This window comes from Eptatretus burgeri, chromosome 5 (assembly GCF_056783735.1).
Source record: "Eptatretus burgeri isolate ZD-2024b chromosome 5, Ebu_testis_v1, whole genome shotgun sequence".
NCBI classification, from domain to species: domain Eukaryota; kingdom Metazoa; phylum Chordata; class Myxini; order Myxiniformes; family Myxinidae; genus Eptatretus; species Eptatretus burgeri.
In genome coordinates, this window is record NC_140965.1 from 76,268,108 (window position 1) to 76,285,462 (window position 17,355).

The 17,355-nt window shown below is 43.1% G+C and overlaps 2 protein-coding genes across 8 annotated transcripts in view; one reads left to right on the forward strand and one right to left on the reverse strand.

Moving 5' to 3' along the window:
* SHOC1 (shortage in chiasmata 1) overlaps positions 1–12,839 on the reverse strand; it is an 86,237-nt gene extending 73,398 nt beyond the window's left edge. For 2 of the 7 annotated variants that reach the window (XM_085882490.1, XM_085882483.1), the window contains exons 1-3: positions 12,548–12,833; positions 7,593–7,707; positions 2,608–2,695 (exon numbers count right to left, since the gene is read on the reverse strand). In XM_085882490.1, the coding sequence (XP_085738616.1) occupies positions 2,608–2,695; positions 7,593–7,707; positions 12,548–12,583 (239 nt within the window). In that variant the 5' untranslated portion in view covers positions 12,584–12,833. Of the gene's footprint in view, positions 1–2,607; positions 2,696–7,592; positions 7,708–10,527; positions 10,773–10,826; positions 11,106–11,435; positions 11,537–12,547 lie in introns of those variants that run through there. The other 5 variants (XM_085882485.1, XM_085882484.1, XM_085882486.1 and 2 more) reach the window with 5 other exon arrangements.
* A 1,278-nt stretch (positions 12,840–14,117) lies between these two features.
* PSMD13 (proteasome 26S subunit, non-ATPase 13) overlaps positions 14,118–17,355 on the forward strand; it is a 31,859-nt gene continuing 28,621 nt past the window's right edge. The window contains exons 1-5 of the mRNA XM_085882496.1: positions 14,118–14,323; positions 14,503–14,581; positions 14,759–14,793; positions 14,883–14,938; positions 16,907–16,950. Coding sequence (XP_085738622.1) covers positions 14,226–14,323; positions 14,503–14,581; positions 14,759–14,793; positions 14,883–14,938; positions 16,907–16,950 — 312 coding nt within the window. The 5' untranslated portion in view covers positions 14,118–14,225. The remainder of the gene's footprint in view (positions 14,324–14,502; positions 14,582–14,758; positions 14,794–14,882; positions 14,939–16,906; positions 16,951–17,355) is intronic.

Genomic DNA, 17,355 nt, shown 5'->3' on the forward strand with positions numbered 1-17,355 from the left:
TGTCTCCTTTTTCAACTTGTCCGGCTAAACTGCTGGGCTGATCTGGCTGAAATTTTGTAGCACCATTCCTCTCCTGACTGGTCACGGGGAATGCAAAGCTTGTTCCGGTCATATGACTAAGTGTGTCAAAATGGCTGACTTAGTAAATTTCTTCAAAAATTTTCTTCTCTAGACCACCAGTCAGAATCCTACCAAATTTGGGTCACAACATTAGGACACGATCCTAATGTTAAATTGCTGAGACCATGTTGATCACGTGACTGGAAGTGTGTCAAAATGGCAGTCGTGCAAATTCTTTCCAAAATCTCCTTCTCCAGACCCCCCTGTCAAAATGCTAACAAATTTGGGTTGCAACATTATGGTAAGGTAGGGATGTTACATATATTGTGGAAGTCATGCGGATCACGTAACCTGAAGTGTCAAAATGGCTGACTGTCAACTTTTGGGAAAATCGCATGAATTCCTTTAATAATCTTCTTCCCCAGACCCACCAGTCAGAATTCTACCAAATTTGGGTTGCAGCACAAGCCAGGGCGCAGATAAGCTACAAGTCCAGTGGTCCATTTTTGTCCATGTTGAAGTTTCTTATGTCTTATTCAGTTTACAGTGGAGTATTCAACTTTTTCTTAAACTGTTGTACCTCATTTCAATCCTCTACTTTTCTTGATTTAGTTTTGGTTGCATCTGATAACTTGTTATCATGTTTCTTCCAAGGTTTTCATATTTTCTTCAAGCAGAATGCATTAAACTTACATAGGATAAATGTCTAATGGGAGCCTAATCATAACCAGACATTGTTAGTATACTCTGCTCTCCCTCTTTTTCACTGGACTATTCCATTTCTGTAGCCAGTAATTGACAAGCTGCTGGAGACGAGAGCCATTTTCTTTTAGGTTTGATGTCATGTTGTGGAGCTTTGGCATACTCGCCACGCTTGCCATTCCGGGTTGGTGAAGAAACTCTTCGCTTGGTTCCCACTCCATAATCAGGTATGGATGACTCTTTAGGTATTGACAAAGTGGTGATGCCACGAGTATATTAAGCAGTGCCACTAGTATATTAAAATTATGATTTAGCAGTGTCTGATTGGGTGGATGAGGGAAAGGCAGTGGACATAGTATATCTAGATTTTAAGAAGGCATTTGATAAGGTACGATGTCGGAGGTTGTTAGCCAAAGTGAGGGCTTGTGGAGTGGCTTGTCAGGTAGCTAATTGGATTGCAAACCGGCTTAGTGATAGGAAACAAAGAGTGGCCGTGAATGGGAGGATGTTTTGCTGTGAGGGTGTAAGTAGGGGGGTACCTCAGGGATCAGTACTCGGACCATTACTATTCATTATTTACATCAACGATTTGGATAGTGGGGTGAAGAGTAGGCTTTCCAAATTTGCAGATGACACAAAGCTTGGAGGTGAGGTGCATAGCAGAGGGGGTGTTGATCAGATTCAGGAAATTATTGATACTTGCATAGATTGGGCAAAAGATTGGCAGATGGAATTTAACCTGAGCAAGTGTAAGGTGTTGGGGATGGGAAAGAACAATGAAAAGAGAGATTACAGGATGCAAGGGGTGATTTTGGAGCGTGTCACACAGGGGAAAGATCTGGGGGTTGTAATAGATACAAGAGGTAATTTTGGAGCGTGTCAGATGGAAGAAGGATCTGGGGTGGTCATAGATACAGGAGGTATAGTGGCGTTGACACGACATTTAGGTAGTTTGAGCATTGGTGGGTGATTGTGTGCAGTGTACGGAGTGCTATTGGTGGGGGTCTCGTCAAGGGGTGTTGTGTGTTTTTTTTTAAACCATGCCACCTCCCCTGGGGGGGGGGGGATACAAAAATTATTAAAACTAAAAAAAAAACCTCACAAAAAAACATTTAATTAAAAACAAAAACAAAATTTTGCATTTTCTTCTTTTGATCTTGTGATTGTTAAATTAGTATGGTGTTGATGTGGCACAGGCATGATAGGCTGAATGGCCTCCACCTACATCTGATTTCCTTGTGTGTTTCTTTGTGTGTCGAGCCCTGGGAATTAAGGGAACATGAAAACTACAGCACAACGGTATGGTGGAGTTCCACTGTTGTCGTATTTATTTTATCATAACAAAAATTATATCACAACATTACTATTATCATTATTATTCCGTATGCAGCTTGTGCATGCTGGATGCATCATTGCTGGGAGCATGGCTATGCCACTGATGCAGTGCCCCTTGTTTCCAGTAAGCTAGTCCTCATTTTGCCACCCTTGGAAGGATGACAGGCTGAGTCAACCCACCTCGTCTTATACAACGGCACGACATGCTCGAAGCTAGGACCCTAAGATCTTAAGCCAGCCATTTTAACCATTAAGCCAACACCAGGTGGACATTGTTATTTAATTACATCATAACAAAAAAGAAAAAAAACTAAGAAGTGCAATTGTGTAATTATAATAATGCAAGTCTTCAAAATGATACAACTTCTATGGTCAACAACTATGGTTATTTGCAAATAAAGTAAATATTAATGAAGTTATTATTTCATACAGAGTATTTCATTGGTGATACAACTAAAAAATAAAGCCAACTTTACTGAGTGAAATGAGGCCATTGGTGGATTAACTCACATCTTTGCAAAGTAATCTTCCATTTCATATGTTGGAGTGTCCATTTCCCATTTGGGAACATTTTTATTCGGTATGACCTCTTTCATAGCTGTAAAAACAAAATCAAAATTTACAACAGGAAGCTTGTTGAGTTATGGGTAAAGATGTTGGGACTTTTCATAAACATGAAACAGAGAAATTACAAGTAAAAGATTAGCTGCACATTTCTTTTCAAACTAATTCTAGCAATGGGCATTTATCATGCAGTTACTTAAAGCAGTTCACTGATTGCTGAGGTAGTTGGAAAGGGGACTGGGGGTAGACCACAAAGAGAAAGTATTTGAGGAGATGCACAAGCAGGAGCACAATGCATTTCCCGACCTGTAAAATATGAGGCTAACAGTTTTGAGCTGGGTCAGAGATTAAAACTGAGACCAAACAACTCAGAGGTGAGTGTACACACCTCTCGGCTATTGTGTGGATAAATAAAAAATTGTAATTGGAGGTTTCAGCTTGAAAACGAACGCAAACTGGCAATATCTTAATGTTTTCTAACCCGACAGACTCAAGGAATTATTACACAATGAAAGTTTTCTTCATGGGTTGGAAGGACAGTTGAGACTTTGAGGTAAACGCATACACCTCTGATATGTCTAGTCAGAATTTGAATCTCAACCCTGCTATAAACTGTTACATGCAGGTCGAGGTATCAATATGTCAATCTATCAGGAAGACATTAAGCTGGAGGACCATCTTCCAGCACTGGTTTTGGTGGACTTAAAGATCCCATGGTTTCTTTAGTAAAGAGTAGGCGAGCACTCTGAATAAATTACAATTTCCTGCCTAAAACTGTGGGTCACAAGTGGTCAGGTCCTCTTGAACGTGCTTTGGTAGCAGGTCACACTGCTTGCTCGATATCAGAGTTTGGTGGTTGGCTGGGCAGCAGCTCCGACACTATAAACAAATTCACATTCCCAGGTTTTTCATATTACACATGTAAACAATAATCTTCTACTATGAAGGGCAATCATGATAGCTTTTACATGACAAAACTGTATATTACTCATATGTACAGTGCTTATAGAAAATCTACACCCCCTTTCAAAATTTTAACTTTTTGTTGCCTTATAACCTGGAATTAAATTGCATTAAATCAGACTTTTTCCACCTTTATTTACACATCGTAACCCACAACTTCTATAAATTTCAGAAAATTAATTAAAAATACAAAACTGGAATATCATGGTTGTATATATGTCCACCCCCCTTAGTTAATACTTGGTGGAAGCACCTTTGACAGCAATAACAGTTGTGAGTCTGTTGAGATAGGTCTCTACAACTTTGCACACCTTGATTGGGCAAAATTTGCCCATTGTTCTGTACAAAACTGTTCAAGGTCAGTGAAGTTGTGGGGGAGTGTAGATGGACAGCAATCTTCAAGTCATGCCACAGATTTTCAATTGGATTTAGGTCAGGTCTCTGACTGAACCACTAAATAATATAAAAATGACCGTTTTTACAGCCATTTTTCCCTGCTGTGCAGGGGTTAGGCTTTTTCTTGAGGAAATGTTTTATGGCCGGATGCCCTTCCTGACGCCAACCCTGGTCGCCTCTTACGACACACAGGGATATGGTATACCTATTCTAACCGGGGCATACACCGGGACCAGTACACTGGTACTCACTTCGCCGACCTCAGATGGATGACAGGCTGAGTCAACCCCCTGGTGTTAATTCAGCAGCCAACAGGGCTTGAACTCAGGACCCTGGGATCCCAAGCCGCCACCCTAACCACTAAGCCAACACCAGGCTTCTGACTGAACCACTCAAGGACATTTATATTTTTGTTCCTTAGCCAATCCAGTGTAGCTTTGGCTGTGTGCTTCGAGTAATTGTCATGCTGAAAGGTGAACTTCCGTCCAAATTTCAGCTTTCTTGCAGAGGGCAGAAGGTTTTTCTCTAGGATTTTCCTGCATTTTGCTACATCCATTTTCCTTTGATCCTGACAAGTGCCCAGTCACTGCTGATGAGAAACATCCCCATAACATGATGCTGCCACCACCATGCTTCACAGTAGGGATGGTGTTCTTTGGGTGATTTGCTGGGTTGGGTTTGCACCAAACATAACATTTTGCATTTAGGCCAAAAAGTTCCATCTTGGTTCCGTCAGATCACAACACTTTTTGCCACAAGGCTTCAGAATCTCCGGAGTGGTTTTGTACATACCTCAAACATGACTCAAGGGGGTGTTTTTGAGTAATGGCTTCCTTCTTGCCACCCAACCATGCAGGCCTGACTTGTGGAGTACTTGGGATATTGTTGTCACATGCACACAGTGACCAGTCTGCCATAAAGGCCTGTAGCTCGTTCGAAGTTGCCATTGGCCTCTTGGTGGCTTCTCTGATCAGTCTCCTCCTTGCTTGGTCATCCAGTTTGGAGGGACGATTTGGTATAGCAGGGCCTTGGTGGTATCATAAGACTTGCATTTCTTAATGATTGTCTTGACTGTGCTCCAAGGTATATTGAAGGCCTTTGAAATATTTGTTATACCCATCCCCTGATCTGTGACTTTCCACAATTTTATCCCGGAGGTCTTTTGAAAGCTTCCTGGTTCTCATGCTTGAGTCTTTTTTATATTTTATTTTGTATACATTGTCGAGGCTCATATGAGAGCTAACACACAACGCATAACAAGGGGGGCAGGAGACAAGAGGGGCGGGAGAGGGAAGGACAAAACAGTGGGGAACAGAGACATTAAGAGATGTGTGGAAGGGTGAGGGATGGGGCGGGGAACACGGGGTATACAAGATGGACATTACAGGGACTTTCAGGACCTTACATGACAGGGAACTTTCAGGAAGGAAAGCAGGGAATTTGAAGTCGGTGGGTTTGGGGTGGATTAACGGGGGTCGAAAAGATTGTAGCTTTGGATGTGGGAAGATAAGAGATGGTGGTGAACAGCTGTCTTGAAGACCTGGAAGGAAGAATGGGATTGAAGAGAGTGTGGGAGTTTGTTGCAGAGTTGGGAAAAAAAAGAGGAATAAGGAAAAAAAAAAAAAAAAAAAGTAAAAAAGACAAAAAGAAGAGGAGGCTTTGCTGTGAAATGCACTACCCAGCAAGGGAAACCTACAAGAATAGCTGATTTTATTCTGAAATAATCACAATCACTACAATTTAACACAAGTGGAGGCCAATTGACTTGGTATATGATTTTGAAGGTGATTGGTTACACCTGGGCTAATTTACAATTGATATTATAAGGAGGTGAACATTTATCCAACCAAGACATTCTAGTTTTGTATATTTAATTAATTTTCTGAAATTTATAGAAGTTATATTTCCCTTGGAAGTTGTGAGTTATGATGTGTAAATAAAGGTGATAAAAGCCTGATTTAATTTATTTTAATTCCAAGCTGAAAGGGAATAAAAGGTGAAAAATTTGAAAGGGGGTGTACATTTTCTTTCGGCACTGTATGTGGTGTACATCTGAAAATTTTTTTATTTGTACCAGTGCAAACATACAAAATTTGGTGCAAACAGCACGAGTACAAATAAAATATACAGTGTTAATTCTGTATTAATCTGTTTGCAATGCAGTGCAGACAAACGTGGTATTTTGAAACCTGGATTTATCAACACAGAACCAGCTCGGCCATGCAGGAAAGACCATTTCAGCATGTTCATCTCAGACCTTTCATCGAATAAATAAATGTAATTTTCTCTGTGTGTGAGTGTGTGTGTATGTGTGTGCGTGTGTGTGTCATTGATTGTTATCTCCATAATTCTGGTTTCAGAAGGTAAAACGGAGTCCTCGAGGACTCGAAGTATCCACCTTCGTTTTGGTGAAGGATCGTGATTCATGGCCTAAATTGTGTTGTTCTCAGAGTTTTGTTCTGAGGGCTCTTTTCAGGATTGTCACTGAGCCTCGGACAGCCTCCAACTGTAGTTAGTTTGTGGTAATGTTCCCAAGGATGGTTTATAGGGACTTTGTTCGACCTCGTGGTGAACATGGGCTACTTGCTTTCATCTGCAGTTGTGGAGGTACAGCACTAGTACAAACGGGAGGGAAGATCGACGAAAATTCTTGATGTAAATGTGTATCATGTAGCGCCACCCAGTGGTGGTGACAGAGGGTATTACAAGTCAGCTGTGGGGATAACTTGCATTTTTGCACTGTACATATCTCCAGAGTGGGAAGCCCCAAAGCCAACCCCAACTAATCAGGGGAGGCAGGGGAATTGGGGGTGGGAGTCTAGATGGAGGGGGGAGGGGTGGAGTGGGAGGAGGCAGGGAGAGGGTGGGATGAGTGAGGGGAAGGGGTGGGAGGGACCCGGCATTGCCAGGTACCCCTGCTTGTTTATAATAAAACTTTAAAAAAATACTGTAATATGAAATAGAAGGATAACAGAGGTCATTTGCTTGTACATAATTTTCGCCCTTTCAACAGTAAGGCACATGGTTGAGCGTTTAAATTAATGGTAAGGTAGTAGGGGCAACAACTGAACTGGGCACAGACAGGAAGGGAATGAATGAACAGGGAAGGAAGGAAGGAAAGGAGAGAAGGGAACACAAATCAGCACGTAAGAAGGTCGGGTTACAAATGGATAATGGGGGTAATAAAGATCACTGGTCAGGATGGGGGATGACACGAGGTGCTGGTGCACTGCCTGCTTGAAGCCCTGGAGGGAAGAGTGGGAAAGAACGGCCTCTGGAAGATGGTTCCATAGATGGGGGAAAAAAGAGGAAGGAATGAGTGGAGGTGAGCAGTGATCCTGGATATTTGGAGTTTCACCAGGAAGGGGATGGCAGAACAACATGTGCTTCCACTTCCATAAATTCTATCAACATTACTCAAAAGAGGAGAATTGGAGCAAAGTAAAGGTGGAAATACAAGCATTCTCATCACCAAATATAAGGCTTTTCTTTGATAGCTATAGTTCCTTACAATGTGCTATATTCTCCGAGCCACAAAAGATAATTCACTGATCATATAAACATTTGTGTACCTTTAAGCCATGGTTTTGTGTAACAGCTTTCAGGCAGTTTCTCATATCCTTTTTCTTGCAGCTGTGGCAATGGAAGCCTCAAAAGATGCAGAAAGGCTTTCAATTCCAACGAAATCTGTAAAATGAAACATGTCGCAAGATCAAGTACATATTCCCAGAAAACAAAAATAGAAAGCATCTCAAAATGCAAAGGTTGTCCACGTCTGCTTTGTATGCGAACTAAAACAAAAACAACAGCGAAAAAACAAAGAAACGTCAAATTTATTAATTTGTGTTCTCCACATTCTCAAAATAAAGGTTTGTTGAAAATTTGAACAAAACCTCAAATGGTAAAAAGGTTCCGATGCACGCACATGCACGGATATAGTACTTAGTCCCCCCCAAAAAAAGAACGCGTTGCTAATTGAGGTGACAGTGCCCAGTGGTTTTGACCGAAGTAATGCAGAAATCAAGAAAATGACCCAATACCAGGATCGGAAAAATGTATGAAAAGATCTTGGAAGCTGAAAAGCACCAAAGTTGTCCCAGTGATAATTGGTGCAATGGGAATGGATAAAGAAGAACCTCATGGAGATGTTCAAAACCATCCCTGGGAATATTACTTCAAACAAACTTCAGTGGGAAGCTGTTCGGAGATCAGTGATGATCCTGAAGGGAGTCTTCAGCACAAAACTTTGAGAACAAGAAATCTTCAAAGTTTGGTCCATAAATCGTGATCAGCTTCAACCGAACTACTGATGACGTTTTAAAAATTCAGCGCACATAGATCTGATTATCACTTGTAAATGTATCCGATTATCATCTTATAGACACAAATATTCACACTGGGCAACAAATCCAGCCCAAATTAATATCAAATCTTTATTGACCCATCTAAAATTAAAAGAAATCAGATTAATGTCAAGCTGCTTCAGCACATATACAGGATATGGGCCATGGTAATTCGACGTCATTTAGCCAATTATTGTGTGGAATGGTTGAAAGACAGGCATGGCAATCCAAAAATCTTAATTTTTGTGAGCAATTTTGATGTCCGACATTCCCCATCCTGATCCATGATTTTTAATTCACAGAGTGGCCACAAAATCCTTAAGCCTGTATCTCACTGGGCTGCGACAGCTCACGACAAAATGCGAATGGGATTTTACAAAATGTCTCGAAACGTTCGCAGTGGTTCTCAATTTCCTCACGCGAGTCGCAGGACGTCGCTCTGGTGTCGCTTAAATTTTGAACATGTTCAAAAAATTCGTGCGACAAATTTTCTCTCAAAATAGTCGCAGAGTCGTCGTGGTCGTCTCGAACCGTTCTCAATTTTGTTTCCATGAGTCAGAAGGTGCGACAAATGTGAGACAACTTTGTGAGGGATTGGCGACCCATGAAACAAAATTGTGACCGATTGGAGAAAAAATGATAATCTGCCCTGGGACCCCTGAGAGTTTCGTAATTATATCGCAATTTGTTCTCAATGACGTGAGACATACGCAAATGTGAGATATTCGTGACACATACACAAAAATAAATTAAGTGTGATTCCAAGTGAAAATTATCGCTATTTTATGTCTCCAACTAATCGCGAGCTGTCGCAGCCCAGTGAGATACAGGCTTCATACATGCAGTTAGAATTTAGTTAGAATTTATCTGTATGCCTCCCTCCATTGTCTGCATTAATTTGAATTTTTCCAAATGTTCTTCTGGAAATCTTCCATGTTGAGGGTTGGAGGTTATTAAAGTAGCCCCTGACGGCTGTTTTGAGGTCTTCAACTGTCAAGAATCAGCTATCCTGCTCAGAATCAGCTATCTTCAGCTATCCTACAAAACAAGATGGTGCACCAGCACATTATGCTCTCGCCGTTAGAGAATATCTCGATGACAAATTCAGTGGACAAAGGATTGGACATGGATCTGAGAGAGTGTGGCCTCCTCAAAGTCCGGCCTTAACAACATGCGACAGACTACTTGCTTTGGAGCATTGTGAAAGAGGAAATTTCTCATTTCCACCTAACATCAGTTGAAGACCTCAAAACAGCTGTCAGGGGCTGCTTTTATGACCTCTAACCCTCAACATAGAAGATGTCCAGAAGAACATGGAGAAAAATTCAAATTTGTGCAGAGAATGGAGGGAAGCATACAGATAAATTCCAACTAAATTCTAGCTGCGTGTATAGGAACTTTGTGGCTACTGTATATTAAAGTAGCTGGAGTTGTCTGTCATTCCTCTCTCTGTCACTCTTTGAGCTGGGACATCATTACAGCGCTACATATGGGACGTCATTACAGCGTTACGTCTCGCTCTAGGCTAGGTCTCTAAGGATACGCACATCATCCTGGTGTCCAGGCAAATAATGGCCTTGTTAGAACTCTGGCATATGAGAGTTGTACTCTCATTTACCAACGTTGGTTACAGGTCTAACTACAGTCGTCTGCAGAGAATAACTATAGTAAAGGGAGGCGAATTTTACGTGCCGGCCAGCACTTAGTCGCTTCGCTGACAGCAGTTGAACAACATAACCCACATATCTGACTCGATCCACCTGATATTTATAGGTGACGGGCTGAATGCCAGACAATGGGTGTTAGGATGACAGATTTAGTAAGATGGCGGCGTAGTAAGACGGAATTATGTCTGGGACATCATTACAGCGCTATGTCTAGCACGAGGCCTTTACTGCGGTGTATTATTCATGAATAAATGAGAATTGTGTTTTGGGTTTTCATCCAATAGGGCTTTTAATGATACCAAAACATGTCTGTGGGTTTTCAGAAACAAAACAGGCCAAACCTTTAAAAAGTGAGTCACTTGCCATTGATGATTGCCACTCACTCCTGTATGAACACTACCTGCCATTGAACCTGATATGCTTTCTCATGTAAGCCCTTCACCCACTAATGTATCCGAAACTTCTCTCAATCCGGCACCCTCAATTCAGAAACCTACAGCAGTCACAAGTGAAGGTAGCCCTCCGCTGGCCCTTAGGTCAACTCATGTCTGTAAACCTCCTGTGTGTTTTGATCTGTAAGGGGAGGGGGAGATGACAAGCATCAAGTAGTTTATGCTAACATGTATAGGGGATGCTGTGGGGTAAAGCAGGGGAGTCATGTGACCGATTCCTGTTCCATGCCTGTTCTGAGCCTGTGAATGGAATAAACCCACTTTAAAGTCTTCATCTCTATCTAAATCCATTACACATCTGATCCTCGGGAACATAAAACAAATTCATAACACCAGCAGAGTACCTGCCCAATGGGCGATCTTGTTCCAAACGTATAACACGTTCTTCTGACGCATACATTTATTCGGGCGGTGTATAGGCAAGTGACAGCTCTGTACAAGAAAAATAAATAACCCGGGTTACGTGCATGAAGCGAAAAACATACCTCCTGCTTATAATAATTCAAAACATCTCACTACACTGGAAAACGTGGGACAGGAACATTGGAGTCTGTAAATGGTGGAGACTTGTAGTAAGTACCCTCGCCCACCTGGAGACGGCGCTACAAGATACACATTTACATCAAGAATTTGTGTCTGTCCCCTCACCCCACCCCTCGTGCTTTCCCCACGCAGGCAGGACACCAGGATGGCATGATCCGTGATGCGGCACCCCTCCCATATTCAATCAAACCAACCACCACCCCCCTCCCTCCCTCGTGCTTACCCCACGCACACGACACCAGGATGGCATGATCCGTGATGCGGCACCCCTCCCATCTTCAACCAAACCAACCCCCCCTCCCTCCCTCGTGCTTACCTCACACACACAACACCAGGATGGCATGATCCGTGATGCGGCACCCCTCCCATCTTCAACCAAACCAACCACCCCCTCCCTCCCTCGTGCTTACCCCAAGCAGACACGACACCAGGATGGCATGATCCGTGATGCGGCACCCCTCCCACCTTCAACCAAACCAACCACCCCCCCTCCCTCCCTCGTGCTTACCCCAAGCAGATACGACACCAGGATGGCATGATCCGTGATGCGGCACCCCTCCCACCTTCAACCAAACCAACCACCCCCTCCCTCCCTCGTGCTTACCCCAAGCAGACACGACACCAGGATGGCATGATCCGTGATGCGGCACCCCTCCCACCTTCAACCAAACCAACCACCCCCCCTCCCTCGTGCTTACCCCACGCACACTACACCAGGATGGCATGATCCGTGATGCGGCACCCCTCCCATCTTCAACCAAACCAACCACCCCCCCTCCCTCGTGCTTACCCCAAGCAGACACGACACCAGGATGGCATGATCCGTGATGCGGCACCCCTCCCATCTTCAACCAAACCAACCACCCCCCCACCTTCCTCGTGCTTACCCCACGCACACGAAACCAGGATGGCATGATCAGTGATGCGGCACCCCTCCCATCTTCAACCAAACCAACCCCCCCTCCCTCCCTCGTGCTTACCTCACACACACTACACCAGGATGGCATGATCCGTGATGCGGCACCCCTCCCATCTTCAACCAAACCAACCACCCCCCCCTCCCTCCCTCGTGCTTACCCCAAGCAGACACGACACCAGGATGGCATGATCCGTGATGCGGCACCCCTCCCATCTTCAACCAAACCAACCACCCCCCCTCCCTCCCTCGTGCTTACCCCAAGCAGACACGACACCAGGATGGCATGATCCGTGATGCGGCACCCCTCCCATCTTCAACCAAACCAACCACCCCCCCCCCCCTTCCTCGTGCTTACCCCATGCACACTACACCAGGATGGCAATTTTTCGATGTGTTCTATTACATAAGGAAACAATGTAAACGGTAACATAAGAGGGGCGAACCCAACAACCGTTGGTCTCAGTCAGCCTCGAATCCAACACCAAGATTTCCACGATCCTCCATGAAATTAAAGTAAATAATAAGCTTGACTTTTGACTGACAAGAAGAAAATAAGCGCTTTCTTTCAGGTAAAGTGCGGACAAACGAAGACGATGTTCTTACCGACAAGAAATAATCTAAACCGTGATAAGACGGCATTCTCTGAGAAACAAAACTGCCTGAAGCACCTCTAGCCTTCAATAATACTTCAGCGCGCAAAAACGATCAGGACGCGCAAAGTCTCGGTGACATTCTTCTTCTTCTTCTCTCCTTCTCCTTCTTCTTCTTCTTCGTCTTCTCTCCTTCTTCTTCTTCTTCGTCTTCTCTCCTTCTTCTTCGTCTTCTCTCCTTCTTCTTCTTCTTCTTCTTCTTCGTCTTCTCTCCTCCTTCTTCTTCTTCTTCGTCTTCTCTCCTTCTTCTTCTTCTTCTTCTTCTCTCCTTCTTCTTCTTCTTCTTTTTCTCTCCTTCTTCTTCTTCTTCTTCTTCTTCTTCTTTTTCTCTCCTTCTTCTTCCTCTTCTTCTTCTTCTTCTTCTTCTTCTTTTTCTCTCCTTCTTCTTCTTCTTCTTCTTCTTCTTCTTATCTTCTTCTTCTTCTTCTTCTTCTTCTTCTTCTTCTTCTTCTTATCTTCTTCTTCTTCTTCTTCTTCTTATCTTCTTCTTCTTCTTCTTCTTATCTTCTTATCTTCTTCTTCTTCTTCTTCTTATCTTCTTCTTCTTCTTCTTCTTATCTTCTTCTTCTTCTTCTAACTATTCTAATCCTCTTCCTCTTCAGATTACAGGAACAGAACAAAACACAGAAACTGTGAGAACTGGGTGGGATTCTTCTTCTTCTTATTTTGTACCTCTTCTTCCTTTTCTCCAGATTACAGGCACAGAACAAAACGCATAAACTGTGTCAGGGACACTCAAGGAAAGGAACTTGGACACAACCCGCAGGAAACGGCCATTTTGTCCATCAAACCTATGCGACATCACCACATTAATTCAATCGAAATTGTGAGGGGTGCTTTTGATGTTGTCGTGACACGTGACACAGTTCTCATCCCCACTCCCACGGAACACAAGTCGATGGACAAATCAATGGTGTAGTGTACACTGATTGAATGTGGTGTTATAAGGCTGATAGGATGGCCTCGGCCAAAGAGGTACGCATGCTCGCTCTTAGGCCTAAGCAGTCTCGCCTGGGTTTGAAGCCTGATTCAGCTATAAACTGCCATCCTGGTGTTTCACAGGCAGGGTGATTCATCAATGTGTGTGCCGTCCCTCGGATGGACGTGAAATTGGAGGTCACATCTGCCGGCGGTAGTTGGTGGACGTTAAAGATCGCACGGTGTCCTTCGCGAAGAGGAGGTGAGCTATCACTGGCTCTGTCAAAAGATTCCTGCTCTAACCAGCAGAGGGCATTACATGAGCGCCACAGCCACGCCAGCAGCTTTGTGCTGCATACGAACGAGGAAGAAGAAGCATAACATGCTGCATACGAACGAAGAAGAAGAAGAACAAGGAGAAGAAGAATGTGCTGTTGATGTGGCGCAGGCATGGTGGGCCAAATGACACATTTAGTGATGTATAATCACAGTAAATTAGCGACGCTGGTCCTGATTATTTTCCACCTTAAGATTTTTAAGTTTAAATGTCCATATTTAAACGTAGATTCTGAATGTATTTTTGTTTTTTAAAAATAACGACATAACACCGGCTTCAATCGTTTCAGGTTTAGAACAACTTTTTTTTTGCGTTTATCGCTTGAGGTTTTGATCGAGGGGGATTTTCAGTGGCAGCGTTTCATTTGTTGGGTAAAATGCGGGACGTTTCGGCATTCCTCAAGGAGCAACAAAGCCAGAGCTCGGCCGAACTTGCGGAAGAGTGGCAAGCACTCGAAGAATTGTACAACAAGAAGTGAGCGTTCTGTCGCTGACTCATGGGGCCTTGTGTGGGGAGGGAGGCGCTGTAAACTTGTACCTGTCGGGATTCCAGGCTCGGATTATCCTTCTTTGCGCAAGTCAAGGCCGTAGGCCTTGTCTGTGTGTTACGCTTTGGGAACGTTTCTGATGATCGAAATTTGTGTGTGTGTGCAGACTGTGGCATCAACTCACTCTTCGATTGCTCAAGTTTGTACGGCATTCGTGTTTTTCCAGCGGAGATGGCCTCCGAAACGTAAGATTGGTTTCCTCATGTAATCGTCGTGCTCTTTCTCGGGGATTACTCTGTTGTTCTGTGCTGATGTTGACTTGCTACTCCGTTCAAAGTTAAGTATTTCTCTTGTAAACTAAATCATTGATAATGTTTGACTTTCTCTTAAAAAAATATGTTTTTCTTCTTCTTTTTGGACAGTTGTATGAAAATTTCATTTGTGATTTTGAGCACAGGTGAGGTTCTGCTTTTGCTTTCCGATTTATTCTGATTTGATTATGACGTCATTGAAGGATTTCTCTGACGTAAGTAATCTTGTGTTCAGAATCAACCCGCTGTCTTTCGTGGAGATAGCTCTACAGATTGTCAAACAAATCCCTGGTAAGTATTTGGGAGGGGGGGAGGAGGGGTTGTGTCTCTCTGTTAAAGGAAGTTCACAAGGATGTTTTTTGTTGTTTATATTTCATAAACTTCATCAGGAAGAACACAAGTCTGATTCAAAAGGGAAAAGACGAGCACTTTGTGAATTTGGGAACGTCATTACGATTTGTTATGAGTTGATTGAGTTTGGATGATTGACTGGAGATGAGAGTTGGGATGACTCACTGAAGATGACTGGGGATGAGAGTTGGGATGACTCATTGAAGATGACTGGGGATGAGAGATGGGATGACTCACTGAAGATGACTGGATATGAGAGATGGGATGACTCACTGAAGATGACTGGATATGAGAGTTGGGATGACTCACTGAAGATGACGGGATGAGAGATGGGATGACTCGCTGAAGACGACGGGATGAGAGTTGGGATGACTCGCTGAAGATGACTGGAGATGAGAGATGGGATGACTCACTGAAGATGACTGGATATGAGAGTTGGGATGACTCGCTGAAGATGACTGGAGATGAGAGATGGGATGACTCACTGAAGATGACTGGATATGAGAGTTGGGATGACTCACTGAAGATGACTGGATATGAGAGATGGGATGACTCACTGAAGATGACTGGATATGAGAGTTGGGATGACTCACTGAAGATGACTGGATATGAGAGATGGGATGACTCACTGAAGATGACTGGATATGAGAGTTGGGATGACTCACTGAAGATGACGGGATGAGAGTTGGGATGACTCGCTGAAGATGACTGGAGATGAGAGATGGGATGACTCGCTGAAGATGACTGGATATGAGAGTTGGGATGACTCACTGAAGATGACTGGATATGAGAGTTGGGATGACTCACTGAAGATGGGAGATGGGATGATTGACTGGAGATGAGAGGTGAAAGATGGGATGGCTGACTTGAGATGAGAGTTGGGATGACTGGATATGAGAGTTTGGATGACTCACTGAAGATGACTGGGGATGAGAGTTGCGATGACTCACTGGAGATAAGAGTTGGGATGACTCGCTGAACATGACTGTCTGTATACGAGAGTTGGGATGACTCGCTGAACATGACTAGATATGAGAGTTTGGATGACTCACTGAAGATGGGAGATGGGATGATCGACTGGAGATGACTTGAAAGATGGGATGACTCACTGAAGATGACTGGATATGAGAGTTTGGATGACTCACTGAAGATGGGAGATGGGATGATCGACTGGAGATGAGAGTTGGGATGACTGGATATGAGAGTTTGGATGACTCACTGAAGATGACTGGATATGAGAGTTTGGATGACTGACTGGAGATGAGAGTTGGGTGCACCATTATGATCCTGAGAGTAAGAGATAGTCAGTGGAATACCCCCACAAAGGATCACGAGCCTTGACTTGGCTATGACAGATTTTCATCTTTTCCCCAAACTTAAGGAATACCTTCGTGGAGAACATTTTTCTTCCAAGGATGATGTCAAGGCCGCTGTGAAGCGCTGGTTAAGTTAGCAGGATGCACAGTTCTATCATGACGGCATCACAAAACTACTTGAATGTTGGGAGAAATGTGTGGACCGTGCAGTGGTGATTATGTTGAGGAATAAATCTGTACCCATGCTGGAATAAAGATGATGTTGGTACAGCTGTCTTTGTTTCATTCAAATAGCTTTACCTGTTATGGAGAAAACATGAAGAGGCATTACCTTTCAACATTCCCTCATATGTATGTGTGTATGTATGTATGTCTCAGGAACTTTGACGTAGGAGGAGGCCATTTGGCCCATTGTGCCTGTGCTTTATCAACACCGCATTAAATGTATCATCTTGATTTTGAGAAGGAAATGTTGAGGCAGGCACAGTGACATCACCAGGGTGATGCACATATACTTGATGCATATTGACATGTTTAATAACAGCTCCTGTATTTAAATACATGTCTGATTCCACTTGTTTTCTTCTGTCAGAAAAAAATGATTCGTTGCAATTTCTGGAGAAAACGAAAGAAAAGGTGTGTACTTTGTCCAGCTCTATTTCAATGTTGATTGAATGGTAGTTGATATATTTCCACTTGAACACCATTTTTGGAAAAGGTACACAATCGCTACCCAATATGTGTTTGGCATGGCAGACAATGCAAATCCTTTTTTTTTTAAACCATAAATTTGTGTTTTAAACACACCTTGTGATAAAATATATTTGTCATGTTGGACTTGATGCAAAACAAATCTATTTCTTGTCTAGCACCTTTCAGGAAATACCATGATGAGGCACTGTAAGGAATTAAAAGGGAAATAAAGATGGAATTAAATGTAAAAAAACAAGATGCAGTAAAACTGGAGTTCATTGAACATGATATGCCGCAGAGTGTTTTTTTTTTTTGTTTTGTTTTTTTGTATATGTAGTTGTGGCTCGT